This window comes from Trichoplax adhaerens, genomic scaffold (assembly GCF_000150275.1).
Source record: "Trichoplax adhaerens TRIADscaffold_47 genomic scaffold, whole genome shotgun sequence".
Lineage (NCBI taxonomy): Eukaryota > Metazoa > Placozoa > Uniplacotomia > Trichoplacea > Trichoplacidae > Trichoplax > Trichoplax adhaerens.
The window spans coordinates 38977-61675 of record NW_002060987.1 but is presented as its reverse complement, the minus strand read 5'-3'; the positions used below and the strand labels follow the sequence as shown (position 1 = coordinate 61675).

General features: G+C 33.9%; 3 protein-coding genes across 3 annotated transcripts; 1 reads left to right on the top strand and 2 right to left on the bottom strand.

Moving 5' to 3' along the window:
• Window positions 1-3166: 3166 nt before the first annotated feature.
• Window positions 3167-5086, bottom strand: TRIADDRAFT_34124 (uncharacterized protein; the record flags this gene model as incomplete). Its single annotated transcript, XM_002118347.1, has 5 exons — window positions 3167-3277; window positions 3822-3926; window positions 4038-4119; window positions 4471-4545; window positions 4737-5086. The coding sequence occupies 5 exons, from the start codon at window positions 5084-5086 to the stop codon at window positions 3167-3169; spliced, it is 723 nt and encodes a 240-aa protein (XP_002118383.1).
• Window positions 5087-6710: 1624 nt separating this feature from the next.
• On the bottom strand, window positions 6711-8249 carry TRIADDRAFT_62429 (uncharacterized protein; the record flags this gene model as incomplete). The annotated part of the gene is made up of 2 exons (XM_002118346.1): window positions 6711-6910; window positions 6986-8249. 2 exons carry the CDS (start codon window positions 8247-8249, stop codon window positions 6711-6713), a joined length of 1464 nt encoding a protein of 487 aa, XP_002118382.1.
• Window positions 8250-11282: 3033 nt separating this feature from the next.
• Window positions 11283-11880, top strand: TRIADDRAFT_7055 (uncharacterized protein; the record flags this gene model as incomplete). The annotated part of the gene is made up of 2 exons (XM_002118358.1): window positions 11283-11462; window positions 11644-11880. Coding segments are annotated over 2 exons (417 nt in total), but the record flags the coding sequence as incomplete, so codon positions are not given.
• Window positions 11881-22699: the final 10819 nt, after the last annotated feature.

The window sequence follows — 22699 nt, the reverse complement described above, 5'->3', positions numbered from 1 at the left end:
ATGGGCTAATGTTTCATCTACTTTTGGATGATTAATAAATAGAATAGATTGCCACTGATTTAAACCCAACATAAACGAAAGCGAGCACCCAGTATCAAATTCAGTCAGATTTTCTATCTGCCAATTTATTAAAAAAATTATCAACAATCTGATCTATTTAGAACAACAATTGAAAATGATACCATACTTACTATACATGATTTGACTTTTAACGCCATACTCCCTACTTCCCTGTAGAAAAATCAAAAAGCAGAGTTAGTTAAACTAGAATCATTACATAACATTAGGTCGATATAACATCGTTCTTTAATATGTACTTCGCTTACATAGACATATTTGGTAAGTCTTCCGCGTTGCTATAAAATGGTTCTTGATACTTGGCATGAGGTAGCCCGTAGTCTGATAGAGTACTACTGATCTCATGTCGCTGCGGTGGATTGTAATAATATTTAAGTACATTACATTGATCTTTCAGTGAATTATCACAAACATCCTTTAATTGCTGATAATTTACAAGAAAATTCTCAACATTTTTTTCCATCTTTCCCTTCTCTTCTGCATCATTTTCATAATCATACGGATTTGACGAAGAACTATGTCCTATCGTAGCTTGAAGATTCTTCTGTGTATCAAAATCTTCTTTTGATGGTATTTCCATCGCTACCGTGACGTCCTCGCAATCTTTCGTCATAGATAATAATCGCCCCGAAATTTCGCCTCCATCTATCTCCTTCTGAGCACTTTCACAGTCATTGATGAATCCAGGTCGTACATCCAGCTTAACTACTTGAAGTTTATCTTCATTTGTAATAGCTGATACTGCTACTGGTAGAGAACTTTTGGCTGGCTTTAATTCTATTGATGTTTCAGTAACTGTGCTGTCTAAGCCAGGACGCAGATCAAAGTTGCCAGAAGCATCATCATCTTGTCTTTCCACTTTTACCGACACAAAAGATGCGCTATTTTCATTTGATTTCAGTGGCATATCATTCAATCTGTCAACATCCACATAACCTCCAACTGCTAAGCTATCTATACCAAAATCTGGAGTAGATGGTCTTGGTGGTGTCTCGGTAGGACTCATAGGGTAAGTAGGCGATAAAAATGATAATTTATACAAGACATCACACGTGTTTGTTTCGATATCACTACTATCGTCAACGAAACTTCTATTTTCTCCAATCTTATCGTGGCTAATAGTATCTTCGATAACCGATAACTTATTTTCTGAGATTAAAGTATGATCGATATCATTGCTCAGATTGTTCTCGCTGTTAAGGTTGCATTGCACAAATGGTGTTACAGCAGCTGAAAGATTCTTCACTAATTCTTCTTGATTAGATTCTATTTTATTAGCTGTCTTCAATTCATAACCTAAAGTATCGGTATTAATGCCCATATCATTTAAGTAAATATAAAAAGAATTGGAACCAAAATTAACTTTCATCTCCGTTCCATGTTTTATGACTTCTGAGGAATTATTTGATTGGTTCACCGTAATCTCTTCCGTCTTTCTTGCTTTCTCATCAACAGAAAAGTCGTTGTATAAATTTCTTGCAACTTTCTTCTTGACGTTTGTCAGGTTCGTTTCCATTTGGTCATCGTTGACTATATATTTCCTTTTAGATTTAATAACATCTATACACAAAATTTCTAAATTATTATAGGAATAATCACAGCTTGTGTAGGAAAGCGCTCAATTAATCCTAATTCCATTTCTAGCCATGTTAGGATACAAACTCCAGTATTACAATTGTACTGAAGTATTCGTTCTATCTTAGCTCAGGATCAATGTATTATACTCATTCACTGTGGGTACAATAATATATGTGACTACGTAATAGTACATCAGCTAGACTAGGTTAGTAAAATATTCAAACCTGATGTGGTACCGCTCACATTTCTTGTCATAGAATTACCGCATTCGTTAGTTTTTCGATTTGATTTTAACTTTAACGATTTTGCTGTATTCTTTTCTACTTCTTTATCAGAATCATCCTCACCATCAACTTGTTCTATAAGCGTATTTTCTTCCACAAACGAAAAAGATCGCTCGCTGTCTACTGCAATACTAGACAAATTACACAGAATTGTTATATTTTTCACCTTTCGATTGACCGTTAGCAAAATAAAAACAATGTGCATTGGATAAGCATGCAAAGCAACAGTAATTTGAGACACGATATTTACCTTTGTACACCGGTGTTAACAACAGTATCGTTATTGTTAAAAGCATCTAACGTCCAAATCTGCGACATTAACAACGCTTCATCGTCATCATCACATTTTATCAATTCATTGTCTTCTTTACTAGCATCTACTTCCATTCTACCACTTCCGCTGAAAATGCTAACTTCATCTTGTGAATTTATATCATTTAATTGGCTACTGCTAAATAGGCTATTAGTGTCGTTACTACTGCCAAGATGGGCTAAAAGATCCACCAGTTCAGAGTCCATTGAAACTTCGGACCCTATAAAGACAAGTTTTCGAAAGTTTACCATATAATTGCATACCACAAACACATGTTAGTAATAAATAATAGACACAAAAGTTTAACGGAGGATCTTACGCCGATAAGATACGTCAGTTTCTCCTACAGCATTATCATTGATCGCAGAGTCAGTATGCTCAATTATGGAGTTGACTTCTAAAGTCCGGATTCACAACAAAAATTTATATCAAAGCTGCATAATTTAAGAATTATTTGCCCAATGTTTTAATTTTATATTATTCCTACAGCTAGCAATACCTTTATTGGAGTTCAAACTTGTCGAGTGAATCTCAATTTGACAGGAAGGGGTAGAACCGATTTGCGATAATTCTAACTGATCACTATCCAAGCTGACATTCGCATCCTGCTGGCTAAAACATAACCGAGTAAAGTTCACATTATACGAAGATTGCTGAACAAGTTTCCAATAAATTACCTAGACCGAACATATGCTAATTTCGTCAGATATACAATTGTCAGTTCGCTACCTTTGCTCATTTTCAAATTGCTTAATCGCTGCAGCAACTATTCTTTTAAATTCTATTTCAGATGAGTCTTCGTAAGTTGGGCAGCGCTCTTGCAAAATGAAAACAAAGTAATGTTAAACATTCATTACCACTGCCATAGCACCTAATAATTACACCACGAAAAATAGACAAACTAATGGTCACTTTAATCAATTTTACCTTGAGAAGCCGGCGGCGTTAGCTGTGAGGATTCGCCTTTATTCTTTCTACGTTGAATTTCGTCATCCCATATTGCTTTAATACCAGGATTTATTCCCTTTGTAGCTATGCCAAATACAGATGGAAGTTTTAGATAGTAATTTTAAACAGTAGCTTAAACACCAGAAACACATTATCAAAATTCAAGATAATGAAAGCCCTTTTAATTACAGTCACCTTCCAAGTCTAGCCTGTTAATAATATCTGCAGCAACACAATCGACTTCCAGTTCACAAGTACTCATTCGTTCAGCTTCGTATGATGTCATCAGATTCCTAATTATCGACACATTTTTGAAACATTAATACGATCAAAAGATGGAATCATGGCAATACAAATCACGAATTAGTAAATGACATTCTGCAAAAGACTAAAACAACTATACAATGCTAGTCAATTACGCTGGAATGGATGCGTTGTTCCAAATTCTATGTCCAGGGCTACGATAAGGAGAGTATCCAGTTACTGCCGAGGAAGACATCATGGGAGTACGAGGTGTTTCACCTACAGGGCTAATATAGTGAATGCCTATAATATTTGGTACGATATTTATTATGCTGAGAAAACTATCCTATTATGGCCGATTAGAAATCGATTAGTACTAAATCAATTCTGAAATACTCACTATCTTCATTCAATGGGGCGCGAAATTTAACAACAGCAAGCTTGATTAAGTTCATCCCATATAAATTATAATCGATGAAAAACTGCAACACAAAAATTAGTAAGTATTCTTAACTGATATTTACTGGAATCATCATTAATGTTATTAAGCAACCATTTTCCAATACAATCAGTTGAGTCATATTGTGACTTACTTGCAAAATGAATGGAATATGCGATTCGTGCGGTTGAAAGACTTTATTCATGATAGCACCGGCTAATAATAACTCTGCAACCCTGTTACAATAATTAATAAATATCAGTTCACTAGGTCAAAAGTTGTCTACCATTCTTAATACGAAGGTCTAACGTTTCATGTAACTACAGGTAAAGTGAACGATTGATTAGAATTGCTATCTATTATTATCGTCTATTCTGCAACTTTCAACGCAGCAGAAAGACTCAAAGTGGCATTAGCTCAATGTCATGGGTACCATATATGCAAAGAACATAACGTAACTCTTTACCTTAGCCTATTGAAGCGTAAGAAGCGAGCATATTACATTCGATATATGAAGCACAGAGTAACTGCATGTCTGTACTTGGTATCCTTTTTACACAAAACTATCCGAGATCGTTCTAACTTACTTCCCTACTAGATTTGGATTATATAAATAAATCTTCATAAACTGTTTTTCTTCGTTGTAGTATCCATACATGGGCCTGCAGAATAGCAATAACAAAATGAGTCTAGAATAGCAGTTTGCTCGAAATTCTTTCAAACTGCACTGAAGTATGCACTTCAGATACAGTAGTCAAGTAAAGAACACGACAGTAATATACAATACATTAGTCTTACGATAGTACCATATAGAAACCTGTAGCACATTATTAGTAATCAATTTGATTCTTACATTCCATTGACGATGGCTATTTTAAAAACGACTTGTTGCCAAGCCATATTCGATGTATCCTGATCGGTTGATTTGACACCGGTAGCGACATGAATAGCTTTATCGATGCTATTAGCAAACTCTAATAAGTATTTACTAACAGGCAGACTACCATCATAAGGGACATAAAGATAGGGGAAAACGCCATGTACATGAAGGCAAGTCTTTTGGCCAGCCGGTGTAGCACCAAATATTCGAACGACCGGAACTCGTTTGGTTGGGCATCGTCGAAAATCCGAGTAACATGCATCCAATTTTTGAATGGGTTTGGCGAGGTAAAAATCAGCAGCGACAATTCTACTTGAAAACATGGTCGATCTTAACTGAGCTGGTTTATCTTACTAGGTCCTTGAGCCTGTGTCTTTTTTATATAGCATTGTCCTAAGTAAATCCTATTCTAAGCATACAAGGCGTTGAAATTTTGCAATATACATCAATTGGATCGACATCAACTGGATTTCAATGCATTCTTGGAAGGATAACTGATATTATCATTAATCTGAATAATAAAAATAATTTCAACATCAATCCCACTGTACCATAATTACCATAAAGGAAGAGAAAGACAGCTCAGTTCCAGTATCTAGTTCCAGTATCTAGTTATCCAATTCATCGATACAGTAGTAGAAAAAGTAATGATTACCAGGTAATAATAACAATAATGATCAGGTTAGAACCAACTTGGAAGAGTGCAACAGTAGCAAACTTTAATTCACGAAGATTGGATAGAACCAGTGTTGTTATTTTGATCTACAGTATCTATTAACACTATACAGTATACAGTACTGTACACTATACGTCAGTACCGTATTTCGGACCGATTACGGACGGATTTGTAATCTCACCTTCCCGCCCTATAATTGTTCTTGAATTTTATATTCTTGCTAACAAATGTATAAATAAGTGCACAGTGTTATTCAACAGTTGGGCAAAGAGGCAGTTCAGGATAGCATTACTACCAGTAGCTTTAGACAATCAGCATCTAAAATCTCAATGTCTTGCAGATTCCTAATTAAGGTGTTCATCCGTCAGCAACGCGACAGATTTCATACTAGTTATAGTATAACTACTGTACAGTAAATGACAGTATACCGTACTAATCGACAATATACAGTACTAGTAATTCTAACCGGAAGCTAATTCATTAACCCAACACTGGCTTACCTATTTTTAAGTCTTATTTGATATTCAATCAAGCATTAATTGAACTTATTAACAGTTATTTGGAACAAAATTCGAGTTACACAAATTGAGATATTGACTTGTGTGACTATCGGCTACAACAGTAGCTCTATCAGCCATACGCGTAATTACAGGAGTAGTTTATATGCGACAAAGATGAGCATTCTCCGATCTTAAAATATTCTGCTTTGTAATACGATTAAATACGATTTAATCCAAAGCAAAAGCAAGCAGTAACAGTTCCTCTTAGAACTATCGTTCGTGATGGAGGCTTCAATGAGTCACCAGTACCAGATTTAGTTGCGATGCAGAGAAATACACAAGGGTTTTAGCATGAAGAAGAAAAGGTGGCTTTATTGTAGACGATAATGGTGCACAATGTGGTAGTTACAGTAGAGCAGTATGTAAACTGTCGTGAAGTAACGTAAGGAAATACGAACATTGTAACTATTGTAATTAATGATTTCTAAGGCGGAAAGCGATGGTATTTAGAGCTTTAGGAATAGAATGCATGCAGGAAATAGTATCGTAGCATTAGATACAATAGATACCAAATCAGAATTTAAGAACAATATTAAATGCCTGTAGTAAGACATTTACACTGTAGTACAATCTAAATATTACATATTACGGGCAATCTATAATTATGTATAAACATACTTTACTTTCAAATAGGTAAAAAGCATCTATCAATATACGTTCACCGAAGCTTCATTTTATCTAAAAACTTAGAAGATTTTCCAATTTCTTGAATTACACTTCGGATACAATAGCTGTTGCTTTTAAATAATCTATGTCTTTAGCTATAAGTTTACAGATAGTTCTTTTATCAGATGTTTCATTTGTAGATGTACGTGTAATAAAAATAGCAACAACTATAGAAATATAAGGTATTAATACACCACCAATAATACTGCGTACTGAATCGATGTTTTCATCGTTGACTATAGATACTATTAAAAAATAGGCAATTTCAATACATACTAGAATAAGACAGTCTACAAACAGTTTTTTTACACTTGCAATACCTGAAGCGTCAACTGCTGATTTATAAATAGATGATCTTATCCACTTCTGCCCGTTCCAATTTTCAACAATTTCAAAGTTTGATCCAACATCCTCCCAATGTATTATCTCAGCTAATTCGCTTATTGTTTCATCAGAACTTCTTTCGTTAAATATAAAATACTCATTTGTAACATCTTTTCCAGTTTTTTTCTGTCGGAAGAAATGTTCTAACTGTTTAGTGAACGGAACTGCGTTACGAGAAACTTTCATCAAGACTTTGTTTTGTCTTTGATTAGTTTTAATATATACTGGAATATCTGTTGCATTCACTTTGTTGAATAAGTCTAACAAGTATCGTCTTTGACCTAAGTGATTTTGAATTAAAGCAATTAAAACGATATTCAACGGTAACCCGATTATAAGATAAGGTATCGATGTGTTTTGAAAGGAAGTGACATAGATGATGGCACCTAGAACAATAAAACCAAAATCCACTAATACGTAAGATATTGTTAGGAATGTCATCGTAAAATAGATTGTTAGAAAATATTTATAAAAGCGATTGGATTTTATGTTAAAGTCATTGACTTTGAAAGAAATAGCGAAAATAAATACGTGCAACTGTAGCCAATACAGAATTTTGTAAAAGAATCCTTTATGAATAAAAGTTGCAAACCAATCATCACTCGCTTTCTTGTAGTCGTTACAATGTTGTACAGTTTTTTTTCTTATAGCAGCAATGACAGCAACGATGATGCCTTGTAAGGTATTAACGAAGATAATTATAGTCCAAATAAAGAATCGCGGTAAGTTGAACCATAAAACTTCAATCCACACTTGAAAATTATCTGCTCTAAAACTACCTAGCGCTCCAGTAAAGTATTCAATTATCCATATCGAAGTTATTATCAAATGGAAGAGTAGTACTTGATAATGTTGTCCCTCAGGAACATAATGATAAGTCACTAGCTTCAAAGTATCTCTGAGAGAAAGTGATTGAGATGTACAAATCATTTGTTCACCTTGTATAATGGCCGTACTTGGACTTGTGGGATGCATGAAAACCGAGAGAATGAATCTGAAGAGCAGCAAAACAGAGGCTGTATATATCAACAATACGCTAATTGGGGATAGGGTCTTCTCTTCTTCCATTTTGGTAGGCCCATTATGTTCCTTGCAATAAAGAGGGCAATTCGGATCCATACGCATACATATTTTTTGATCAACACAGTGTACGTCTGACTTGCAATTAATTTGAAACTTATCCAACCAATAGTCAGCCATGATTTTTAGGGCCCGCTTCGGTACAAGCTGGCAACTGCCATTAAAAATTTGGTTCAAACTCTCATTGCCACATGCAAGTTGAACATCTATACTGAGTATATCCTTACTGCTTCTAACACCTAAAAGCCATCTTATCAATCCACTTAAAAGCCTTATGTATTCGGTTGGAAGCCTCACAAAATTTTGCGCGTTACTTTTATATAGATTTGCTATATAATAGTTGATGATATATAAATTCCGTGTTTCGTCACCAACATCCACCTGAACAGTTACGTTATAATTTAAAGGTAAGTTAATCAAGTGATAACGATCATTGTTAAGCTTACTAATGGTATCAGTTCCCATTCCATCTTCTGAGGATCGATTAGTGAATATTACATCACAAACCGAGCGAGCCATAGGTATTTGCAATATGGCTAATAAAATGATTGGTAGAAGTAGCGGTACAGAATTGACTATCATCGTTGAAATATAGAATCTTGACAATATTGTATGCTCTACCGAAAACGGAATCTATTTTTCAAGCTATGATCTGTACGAGTGAAATCAAGTTAATCTGTCGTATCCAAATCACCTCACCGTTCGGCATGGTCAGTCTACAGTGCAAAGATGATTTGCTACAGTACCAAATTCTAAGTTCTAAATTCTAAAGTTCTGATTCTACAGTACTGTACTGTACTGTACTGTACTGTACTGTACTGTACTGTACGTAGATTCATCTGATTTCCAAAATACTGACTGTAATGTTATAAGTCTCGAAAAAGCTTATAATTAATTATTTGAAAAATATTCACACCGACAATCAATTATTAAAAATATTGTACTCGAAAGAAGAGAAAGGGCGGGACACGGCCGAAAGCTGCAAAAAATGTCCTTCTCTTCTTTGGAGTAGTCCCTGAGTAGTGGCTATCAAAAGCTTGGTGAATGGTTTCAACAAAAGTTGTTTACTACAGTACAGTACAGTAAATGTACAGTACCAGTATCAGTTACTGTACCCTGTACGTCCGCATGGCTGGACAGTAAAAAATCGTACGATACGCTTGATGCAAAAAAATGCCGTGACCAGGATTCGAACCTGGGTTTTTGCGGCCACAACGCAAAGTACTGACCACTATACTATCACGGCGAAGTTGAAGGAAGAGGGAAAAATAGACAATTTAAAAAATTCCTATCCACTCTTCTTACTGTACAGTGTACAGTAGGCCTTGTTCCTCCGTACAGTACGTACAGTATGTTGATGAAATACAAACTGTACAGTACTGTAGAGGTAAAGCAAGAACTACAGTACTGTACTGTACAGTACTCGAATGATTTTTTTCTTAGTATAGTGTACATTCTACTGTAGTAAACAACTTTGCTTGAGACCATCCACCAAGCTTTTGATCGGATTCAAGTAGAAAATTCTAAACTGGCTGCACAATTTGAAGCGAAGAAAATTGGGCAAACATTATCCATACAAAAAACCGCAAAGCGTTTCCATATATTTGTATCACCCTGTCGATGCGCATAACATACGAATACGTACACATTATCATTTTTTGATCGATTCAAAATCAACCATAGCACTATATCATATTGATATTGTTTTCAATTAGCCATGTTAGATAATTATAATCATACTACCAATGAAAACGTGAATGATGACGCTGTAAAAGATGATTTTTCGCAACACGAACAAGCCGAAAATCAAACCGTTTTATCTATCGCTGATTTACCAGATGCTTTCTTCCAAGACCTATCTTTAAAGGTATTAATCATCAACATTGTAAATTGATGATTTTAAGTGTTATCCATCTAGACTTTGCTGTCGATTATGTGGTTACGTCTGTAATCCAATCTCGTCAATATTTTTCCACCATTTTGTATGATATATTACATTAATCGGATCATGGTACCGTAGAGCAAAATACTGTAGAAATCACTGCTATGGAGCCTCAATTTGATGATAGAATCCGGCATCAACAATGATATGCGTTGAAATAGTTAAACTGCTATACTATATGTACACTATTATACAGTACAATTAATTAGTGACTGACTCAAGCGATCCATCTTCGGCTTTATCAAATGTTCGTTGACAATCTTGCCTGCATGAAATAATGCATAAACTAAAATTCTTTCGTTATACGACTACTGGATTATTCAGAAATTGGGATTCCGTTCTGCAGTAATAAAGTTGCCAATGCTGTACACGTCCAGTACTTGACTTAATCGCTGCCACAAGTAATTTAACCATGCAACAGTATTTTTGTCAGTACTAGCAAGTGACTCTGACTTTGCATAGCCGATGTAGTGCAATGAAATAGGAGTGATTTTGTATTTCCCTATATAAAATGAAATGAACGCCAATAGATTACAGTACCCTATTCTCGTTAGCCATGATTGACTTAACGTTAGAATGATGCATGGACTAAAATGTTATAATTCATGATTCATTTTGTTACTGTTGTTACAGTAAATAATCATCATGATGTCAACATCATTGAACATAGATAACGAAAAGTGTAGTACTATACATCATGTACACTTATTGTACATTACGCGTAAGTTCGAAACTATTTCATCACTTGATGTTGCGTTGAATTCCGTTCGACTTTTGTAGTCGTTAATATACTGCAGGAAGAGTTTCACTGTCTTCTGATTCTTCTTGTATTTTAATGATAACATCTTTTGAATTAATACGTTAGCCTGGTATTATTTTGTTATACAGCGATATTATCATCGTAGCAGTGATCGTTACAACTAATGTTATAAATCAATTTTATATTACTACATGCTGTATTATTTTATAATCCATTTCCACATCTCTTCTTGAATGTATGAGCAGAACATTATCCCAGTGAATTGAAAATGAAGTAGTAGTGATGAATACGCGTAGATTGTTACTTAAATCAGAGATTTTTTCGGTCGTGTGGCATCAATACCTAATTTTAGAAATTTCCAGTTATCCATTACCGTTCACTACCACGGAAGTAATAAAATACTCGTATACCTTTTCATGAGATGAAATTCTTATATTGTATTCTTATTAATATACAGAGAGAATTTGAACAGCTTTTCAGAACAGTGGATAACAATATCAGATTTAATTATTTGAAAAATTTCAAGAAAGTAAGAGTCACTTTTGAAAATAGAAACAATGCCGAAATCGCTCAAGCAAAACTACACCAAATACCGTTTCATGGCGAACCAATAAAAGTCATATTGATACAGGTAACAGATTTATATTATGGCTGTATTTAAATAACAATCCTTATCCTAGATATATCAAAGCCGATTTATACTCTACGAGTTAATACCATATTACAGTCTGCAGTCATTTTCTGACAAATTTATGACGCTACAAATTTACAATACTGCGGACTATGTTAACGTGATATTATAAAAAACCCAGGTACCAAAAGTATCCGATGAAGACCGTTACTTACGCCCTCCAACGCCAACCAAACAGTATTTATTATCGCCACCGACATCACCACCGATAGATTGGGAACCTATTACTGAAAGTGCGCCACATGTTGATTATCAGTTGCTGACAGCCGTAACGGAGTTAGCTCCTGGTGAAGAACATGAACTTCATAAAGGTACAGCTACAACTCCAAGTGTAATCGTCTTTTGCTGTGAAGATGATGATGTTATTTCAAGGCCTTCTAATGGACTATCTTTCAAATCTCAACCCTTCCATACCAAATGGCCTACTGATATCCGCTAAAAATGGCGGCATTGTAAAGAAATTCGTAAATACTATTTAACATGATAATTTAATTGTGCCATAAGTTCTATCAATTTCATTCCACGGTGGAGATTGTCCTATTCTAAACATAAGAATAAGCTGCTTTCTGCGATATGGCGCTGTGCTATATTCAATGCGTACCAAGTCATCAGTTAGATACAGGCTACTAAGCAATATCAATGGGTGAAACTGTCCTAGCTGCTGATCTAAAAATTAATTAATAAGACGTAAAATCATAGCTAAACTTAATGCTATATTAAAAATATGCTCTAGCTTTATGCATTACTGAATACTGCAATTAATAAACTGGGTTCTAGCTGACATACACGAGTATAACGAATCAATTTCTCGCTAGTGTAAGCTTTTGTAGTTTTACCACTAAATTGACTATTCTGATATTTTCAGAAGATATTGTAACTACGCAAGATGCTATTGTAAAAGCCCCGATAATGTATATTGCTTATTAATTTCATTGAAATTTTACACCCGTAGTAAATAACATGCAAAAAATAATTATTGTAAGCGTTACTTTGTACGTAAATGGTTAAAATTATCTTAATAAACAATGCAGAATTTTATGGTTCCAAACTCTCGAATTGCATTGAACAACCAAGGCTACTGACATAAATAGAGTGATCACCTTAATCATGTCAGTAAGTTAGTTATATTTTACACTAATGTGTATTACGTCTATCAATGCAATTCTATTCCAGCTTGATGCCAAGTGATGCCTGAATTAAAGTATTGTAATTTCTTTGTCAGAGAAATTAAATCTGCAAAGCTACGATATACTGTACGCTTAAGACTGAAAATTTGCACTATAATCAAACATCATTTGTCACCTTATTATTAGATGTCTAATCCTACTTGTAAAAAAGTACTCAAGCTATAATTATGCAACTACGACAACTCTTTTAATTAGTTATGATAAAACGATCGGAATGACCAGTTACTGATCCAACACTCAATTTCACGCTATATGATCTACTTCATCTACAATGCCAATAATTATTAAAAGATTCAAATTTAGCGCGAATTAACTTCCAATGAGAGCTTTTCCATTATTCCTATATCTATATTCACTTTCGCACAATAAACAGACGAGGCTAAATTCTTTTAATAATATTCCCTTGCATTATTAGTAGATCCAAGATATGATGAATTCATGGTTTATAAGTCAACTAGCGACTAATCGTATAACTAAAAGTCTATTTGGAGACAACTTTCTGTAATGTTTTGACATTCCATGGGCTAGTTCGTCATTAACTGCCTAAGAAATTAGCTCAAAAGTATAAAGATGTACATGGTAGTCAATGCTTTATTGCATATAATTTAATAAGCGGTAAATTGAAGTACAATATAATATTCATAGAAATAGACAACGTAGCCCCTAGAAAGATAACGAAGACAAACATGCCATTTATGATAGCTTCAGACAATTTTATATAAAATCGAACACAAATCATTTTGTAATATATGTTAAATCTAATTACCGTATATCATGCCCATATTACCAAATATGAGTATACAAATTTTCTTCGCACTTCGCTCAATTTAAATTCAGGCTTTTTCAATTCCTCTAAACTTATAAGTCTGTGCCATGTAATTTAGAAAACTTTAACGATACTCATATAATGTTTATTCATAATTATTAGTTAATATGAGTGTGTCCAACATCTACTACTCAACTAGCTATAGATATTTCATCTCTATAACAAGCATTCCACAGTTTTACTTTACATATAAAAAAATCGTTTACAATAAAATATCCGCTAAACAACTAGCATACCTTTGAATATTTTCTATTGTTTAAGATAGTCACTTCCTGCGCTTTACAATTACTCATACGTAAATAATTCTAATTCTATATACTGTACAGTATGCACATTAACATTAGAATTATTTAATAACAGAAATTCTTAACTTACTTTCAGTGAATTTCGTAATACATTCCGTAGTTAATGAAAATAAAATGAGATGCATTGTAATATATACAGGTACGAGTCATATTAAGTGAATATAATAAAGAAATAACAAATTTAAAGATATCTTGGTATTTTAAGAATAGCCTCAGAATTTTCCAGAGACACGCATACTACATTTGGTATTTGTAGTGTACCTAGATTTTATACTAAAGATACTTCCATATAGTATGCATAACAAATTATGATAGAGATTTCAATTAAAATACCATAGTGTTAGAAGGTTGACTCATACCATAGTAAAATTAATCAGATTCTGAAAGAAAGTAAATTTGAAATTAATTTTATTACGCAATAGTTACTATACTTATAACATTCTTTTATAGTTAACTTAAATGACCATCGTAATTACATTTTTAGAATCAGATAATTAAAGTAATTAACGAACTAATTTAATATTCCCATGTAGAGGATATGCTTTATTTATTACAGCAATAGATTCATCATTATAACATTCCAATCTGAATTTTTACCGCATACACAAACCCTAACGCCAAGCAATTAAATTGCCCTATGGAAAAATGTATATTCACGGTATAATAAGTAACTAATAAACAACGACTGGCATCGTTTAAGAAAACAGATAAAATTTCCAGTATTTCATACTTAGCCTTCTTTAATGCAATCAGTTCCAATTCCATACCCTAGGAGCTCAATAACTATCTCAAACTTCAAGAATTTCTCCAGTATTTACAATAAATACTTGCAAAATATCTAAAATTTAGACAAATTGTAAAATATCATCTATCTACAAACAAACCATGAAAAATCAATACTTTCTTAGAAGCTTACCTATTGTGGCTAGCTAATAAATAGCAGTGATCAGATATAGAATAATGAGCAAAATTGCCTAGATATTATATTGCATAACACAAACTAATTTCTATATACTATCATAATGATAGCATTTCTTAAATAAGAAAGATCTGAAGGTATCTATAGTAAGAACTTTCAAGTGCTAACAACTAAGACATTGCCAAGGTTTAGTAATATGCCATCTACTTTCTATAATGATTTTTCATATTATAAATGTATTCCATTATGGAAGACTTGGAAGTGTTACCAAGAATTGTAAGAGAATGAAAGATTGAGCGTTTATAAATTACTAGTAAATTACTCGTTCAAATGAATGGGAACATATTTTGCATTAAGCAATGCATCGAAAGAACATTCACATCTAGATTATCTTACTGTATACGCTTCCTAGTCACTACCCGGACAATATGTGACTTCGTAACATAGATCTGATTGAGCCATACAAATTATGGTAGTAAAGGATCAAAACTTAATTATTATTCTTTCCTTACCGTAATTGATTTTTAACCCTACCCACCATTATTTTTAATGTAGCACGTAAGCTCAAATGTAAACATACTAAGTAAATAATTAAGAGTGTACTTGCTTGGATTATCCGTATATAAAGTCTATGCCATAAACAATAGAAGCAAACGTGCCTTATCCGTAACATTCGTTACTAATATTTCGAGATACGAATTTCCATCATCATAATCGTTCCTAGATCAACATACCATCAACATGATTAAAGATTAGAGGCGAAATTTGAAGGCCCTTGTAATCACTTTGCAAACTTTGATGTATTCCTAAAGTCTTCTATAATCATTATTAATATCACTTCTACACCAGCAGCAGAATAAAAATGAAGTTGTTTATGAATAATTCTATGAAACTACTCATCGGCGTAGCATTTGTAGCTACCATTACTACCATCTTTGTGGTACCGATTGCTTACGTCTCGGTACCAAACTTGTTGGAATTTCAAGCTCTAACAGGAACGCAATTGCCTGTGGATACTACATCCCCTACGGACTCAGCTTTTTTAACAGTACCCTCTTCTTACCAGTCACTTAAAACAACATTGAAACAGGTTGGTATTTTTCGACTGTAAGATTTATATATAATAAGAAGTAGCCTTTATACATTTTAGTAAGTATTTATCAGATATAAATTCAGCAAGCCATAGTGAAGATTACTGTCATATCATTTTAACGGTCTATATTGTATCAGAATGATAGTATTTAATACATTCATATCCATTAATTATTAAAATAATTACAGTACTATCATATGTTATTCGATTTTTCTTAATCTCCTACCCAATAAAAGTACTAGCAAGAAGCTATAAAAGTTTACGATAATGTATGATTTAATTGCTATAACGAAAATAGAACTTAAGTATATATGCCAGAATAGTGGCATAACCAATTATTATGATATGCACATACGAGCTTCGGGTATGCTAATGATATCTAAGCAAGAAATCATATGCACAACAATTACCCTCAAGATTAACAATTTAATCAAATTAAGAGCCAATTCTGTATCCTGCTTAACACTATTCTAGATAGCACATTGTGACAATGGACGATATTTTAGACGCTCATAAATAATTCTTCTTTAAAGCTTGAAACATCACTACTGTTTATTAGGTACAAGACTAAATTATTTATTGCTATTGTATATACGGTATTTAGCTATGATTACTAAAAAATCAGATTAGAATTTTTTAGATATATAACAACAATTTTTTTGAATGGCTTCATCGACCATAACCGATATCCAGTCTGAAATTAAATCAACAACTAGCACACTTTTTCTATAACTATAAATTTTTAAAGTCAGTTATTTGATAGAAGCTAACAGACATTCTAACTTTTAGGAATATAGCTATTTAACGATTGAACCTAGAACCCAATCGCAAAAGAACTAAGCACTATCTATATAATTGTATCAATCTAGGAAGATTTAAGCACTGTAGCGTTCCCGTCGTCGATGTCTGGAGGTGCGATCAATTCAATCTCAACTGCAACTAGGTCTGCTTCTATGAACGACAACCAGTATGAAATATCGTCAACAGATGTACTAAGTTTAAGGTCACAAATAACAAAAATATCCACATCTCTAGGAGCAGCACCTGATACTAGCGATATTTCATCCAAACAAGTTACCATTTCAGAAACTAAGCAGCAAAATTCTCTAGACAACCCAAGCATGTCAGCTTCTATTGTAACAAGCGATCAAATTTCCAAAACGCTGCAGCAAAATTCGGTCACATATTCAAGTTTTAATTATGGAACAGAAAGGCCTTCTGTGGTCGCTACCAGCTTAACTATAGTACCATCGAAATTTTCTCTGCAAAGTTATTCAAATGAAGAAATAAAGCAAACTGCATCCTACACGACTTCAATTCATCAAAGTTCAACCATAGCAGGATCATCGATTCTATCGACCGAAGTCCAATCTTGCAATACAATTAATGCAATGAATAGCAATATGCCATGCTACAAGAGCGATCAGATACCTTCAAATTCATTATTATCGCAGACTGTTTCACAAAATGTGGGCTCCAATACCTTATCTCGAATTAATACAAATTTTCAATCAATGCCAGAGTACTATAGCTATCATACTATAGCCTCTAGACAACATTCAGTTTCTCCTACAACTCTGATTTTGACCAAAAATCAAGGCTTGACTAGTTTCGATTCAATAACTTCCTTCACTAGCAAGGAGCCATCGGGTTCTACTTTATCTTCTATTAGCTTGTATTTTCAAGAGTTATCAAGAACAGATTTAATGTCCTCTATCATTAGCAAAGAAGAGAATATTGGCACCACCGCCGCTCATTCTTCAACTTTTATACCTTTGACTCCTCAACAGTCAAAATTTTCTAGCTTTTACCGGTTGTCCTTTAGTACTTCATCGCATCCGAATTTCGAGCCTATCAGCAGTTTTCCTTCAATACAACCAACGTCATTGATCAACAGTATACAATCTACGTCGGTGCTAGTTATCAGCGAAGGATCTGTTCCAACAGTAAATCAAATGTCTAGTAATATTGCACCTTTAACTGGCAAATCGTTATCTACCCTATCTTCAATTATTCAAGATCAAACTTTTACATCTCATACTAACATCGCAGGATTTGATATGATCACCTCAAATATATTAACCAAAGCTGCGTCTTTAAGTTTAGTAACGACTAACAATTACAATTTAAGCTCACTGGCAATATCAAAACTTGTTTCTAACTCCGACGTCGAGACTAACGGTTTATCTTCGACAGAATTGCTTCCGACATATTCTTCTTGGAAATTGCCTTCAATTAACAATTTATTTTCATCAAAAAATTCAGAAATTATCACTTCCTCGATTTCCAAAGATACTGATTTTTCCTCTACACCGGCATTGATCTTATCTACTGTTTCAACCTGGAATTCATACATGAGTGTAAGCTTAGATTCTACAGTAGGTTTCTCTTCAACTATTCTTGTAGACTCTAATCTGTCTTCTAAACTAACACAAATACCTCCAATTATTTCATCGATTCCATCTTATACTACTTCAGAAACTATTTCGTCTCTAGCAAAAGTAGATACCGATTTATCCTCCATCCAACAATTTACGCCGTCTGGATCTTCTGAGTTACCATTACGCAGTAGCTTTTCTTCGAAAATTTTAGAAATAATATCCTCTTCTATTTCTATAGATAATAATTTATCGTCTACACAAGTACCAATATTTTCATCTCTTTCTACTTCGGAAATCTATTCTTCTTCAGTCTTATCAAGTACTAACTTATACTCTCCAACTCTACCTGATTACTCTTTTTCATCCAGTTCTACTTCAGAAATTTTCTTCTCTTCTATTTTAGCTGATACTGACTCACTCTCAACACGAAATTTTACTCCGACATCATCTATAATATCAGAAGCAATCTCTTCTTCAGTTTTGGTAAATACTTATTTGCCCTCATCTCTAATATCGGCTTTAGCTGGTTCCAGCCTTTCATCCAGTCTTACTTCAGAAACGGCTTCTTTTGCATTAAGTGATACTGATTCATTGATAAGCCAGAATCCATTTACAACATCGTCGATGTTGAACCTTCCTTTAAGCCGTAGTTTGTACTCTTCTGTGCTATTGGAGGTTAACTCCTTTTCAACCTTGACGGATGCGGACTTGTCCTCTACTCAAATTCTGAATTCATCCGGATCTTCGGTTTGGAATTCACCTTTAGTTAGTAGCTTGATCCCTCCCACAATTGCGGAAAGTGCCTCTTTTTCTTCCCATCTAACAGAAATTGAATCACGCTCTTCCGAAATACTAACAGTGGAGTCTTCTCCTGTTTCGCCTCATCATACCCCGGAAGTTATCTTACCTTCTGTCTCATCAGATTCGAATCTATTCTTGACGCAAAATTTAAGTCCAACGGCTACATTTGTTTTGAATTCGCCTTCAAATATCGGCTTACATTCGACCACAATTTCGGAAATTATCTCGTCTTCAACTTTAGTCGATAATGACTTATCATCTACACAAATATTAGCCCCAACCGCTTCTTCCATTCCTACACATTTCCCCACAAATAATTGCACATCTTCATGGCAACGAAGCCAAGCTTGCGCAAATGTTGAAGTAAACAAGCGCATAGATTGTACTTCCAGCAGCATAAATCAACAAATTTGTGAAGAAAATGGATGTTGCTGGTCTCCTGTTCAGGTAAAAGGAGCACCGTGGTGCTTTTATCCCGCAAATTATTCGCATTATCGTGCTGCAGCGGAAAAAACAAACTATGGCATCAAAGCTTACCTTACCCGATGTAATCAGGCATCAACAATGTACAGTATTGCAATTCATTATCTAATTCTTGATATCGACTATCAAACAAATTCGAGGTTAAGAATAAAGGTAAGTTTCCCCTATACTAATAACTAACATATCACATTACTACGCTATCTTTGTATCCATACTTATATTGGTCTTAAGTTACCAGAAAATGCATAGTACGGTATGGGTGATAAGCAATTTATTACTATCTTCGTTATCAGATATTCGATGCAAACAGTGCCAGATATACGGTTCCACTTGATTTACCAGGATTAAATCGGAACAAAACACAAGCTCCTTTAGAACCGGCATATTCAGTTGAAGTTCAAGAATTCCCATTTTCTATTTCTGTTACTAGAAAATCGACCAATGCTGTTGTGTAAGTCTTAAAAGTTATTGCTCTCATATCTTCTAATACTGTAAGCATTTGCAATTGAGTAATTAAAGGTTGCTATGATACTTTATTGAAGATATAGCCTTTGATTTTCATGACTGCCCATTCTCATCAACTGTAAAATTCGCGCTTAAAACGGATATTAAGAATTATTACAGTGTCACTGAGATGTAATAAAAGTCATCATCTCATATGATAGCACTGTTTACAAGTACTCTGCTGCGTTCTTTACACAATTGATTTATGTAAAAATAGTTATTGGGACTAGAGGAAGTCTGGTTAACTAGTTTACTTTATTAGATTTGATACCAGCCTGGCCAACCTGGTATTTGAGGACCAGTATATTCAATTTGCTACAAAGATACAATCTACGGATTTATACGGTTTCGGAGAGCATCAGCATCAACAGTTAAAACATCAAAATTTTAACTGGAAACGATGGGGGATGTTCTCGGCTAATAACCAACCTCAGGTACTGAATTAATTCCTTAATCACTGCTATTTGCTTAACTTTGTGACATTAGCACAAAAGCCGCTATATATTCACGATGACTAAATTAAATTTTGTATTTTGTATAATTAGGCTGATAAAAATTTATACGGAGTACATCCATTTTATCTCAACATTGAAGATGACGACGGCAATTCCAATGGCATTTTCCTCTTAAATAGCAATGCTTTGGGTCATTATAGCTTTACAATAACTAAATAACTACGTTACTATAGAATTTTTTTTGTAAATGACTGAAATACGCTAGTTTAGATACAGTACAGTGAATGATTTATTTGCATTTACACTTAATCGACTCGTTCTATGTTATCAATTTAATCAACAGAAGTGGAAATTACTCCAGCACCAGCTATAACATATTACATCACTGGAGGTATCATTGATTTGTTTATTTACGTCGGCAATAACCCTCTGGATGTTATTAGCGATTACATACAGGTATTACTGTCGCATAATCCGAATTTACATTCATTGGCACTATTTGAACGCACACATTAGCATTAATTGAGGATCGCGTACTAGAGATGATTAGTAGTTTCAGTTCATGCAGATACTTTAAGTATTATTCAAAGAAAGTCCGTAATGTTAATAGAATGGCTCTTTCTTCTGACTCTTGGCTGTAAACGTTCAATTCGTATGCAACATTATTGTGCCAAATTCAGCCGTACTGTCACGCTTAGCAGTCTTACTCATTTTCCCAACAGACAATTGGATTGCCACTTCTACCTCCTTATTGGTCTCTTGGTTTTCAATTAAGTCGATATGGATATAAGAACTTGCAGCAAATTAAAGATGTATTAGAAAACAATCGCAATTTCAATATTCCAGTGGTATGTAGCCTGAAATATAAACAATACAGAAATGAGATAAAATAATTACATTATTATTTTACCAAATATAATATAGGACGTAATCTTAAGTGATATTGACTATATGCGAGCAAATTTGGATTTTACCTATAATGAAAATACGTATGCAGGCTTGCCCAATTACGTTAACAAGCTACATGAAATGGGAATACATTATTTGATTACCTTGGTAGGAGCTTGTAGTTCGACTAGAATAAAATTGTCCAAAACAGTTATTTTTAATACAAAATTAAAATTTCGTTTACCTATACCATAAATTTTCGATAAAAGCTTACCATAGATTTGTCTTTATATAATTTTGTTTTATTTAGGATCCAGCCATAAGCAATAATCAGTCGATATCTAATTATACTATATACAACGAAGGGCTAGCACAAAATTTATTTATTAATTCTAGCAGCAGTAATAAACCATTAATTGGCAAGGTAAGAGATTGTTATAATACGCCATATAAATATTTTCAAAAATGAAGTAGAATTCGCCAGTGACTATTCCATTCTTACCTGCATGCTAATGTCTGAAAAGGCCCTCGCTATAGGAGATTCAGTATTTTTAGATTTTATGAATCCTGCTACACAAGAATGGTGGATAAACAAAATTCAGCAGTTTCATCAAGTTATTAAATTTGATGGAATCTGGATTGTAAGAAATACAGTTCAAGTTTTGCAGTATCTAAGACGATAATTAGAGATTTTATGTAAGGCCTAATGACTTTTACATTATTGTTCTAACGATATAGAATAAAAATGAACCGGCAAATTTTATTGATGGTTCCACACAAGGATGTCCAGTTAACCAATATAATAATCCACCCTATAAACCTCGTAAGACGATGAATTTTAGCTAAATTAAATACCACTAATTTTTAATAATTCTATAATCTATACGGTATCTAATGGCAGGTAGCATCGATGAAACTTATTTATATCAAAGAACAATATGTTTGGATTCTTACCAATTTACTTCGAGACATTATAACGTTCATAATATTTACGGATATAGCGAAACGTTACCAACATCGTCTGGAATTCGTAAAGCTAATCCTCTTAAGAGGGGAATAATATTATCAAGATCGACTTTTCCAGGCAGTGGCCGTTATAGTGGTCATTGGTTAGGTGATAATACCGCGTCCTGGGAGGCAATGTCGACATCTATTATAAGTTGTTTAGAATTTAACCTATTTGGGATTCCATATGTAGGAGCTGATATTTGCGGTTATTCAGGTAACAGCAATGCTGAATTATGTGGTCGTTGGATGCAGCTAGGCTCTTTCTATGTAATGGCAAGAAATCATAACAGCGATTCTGCTATTCCACAAGACCCAGCTAGTTTCGGT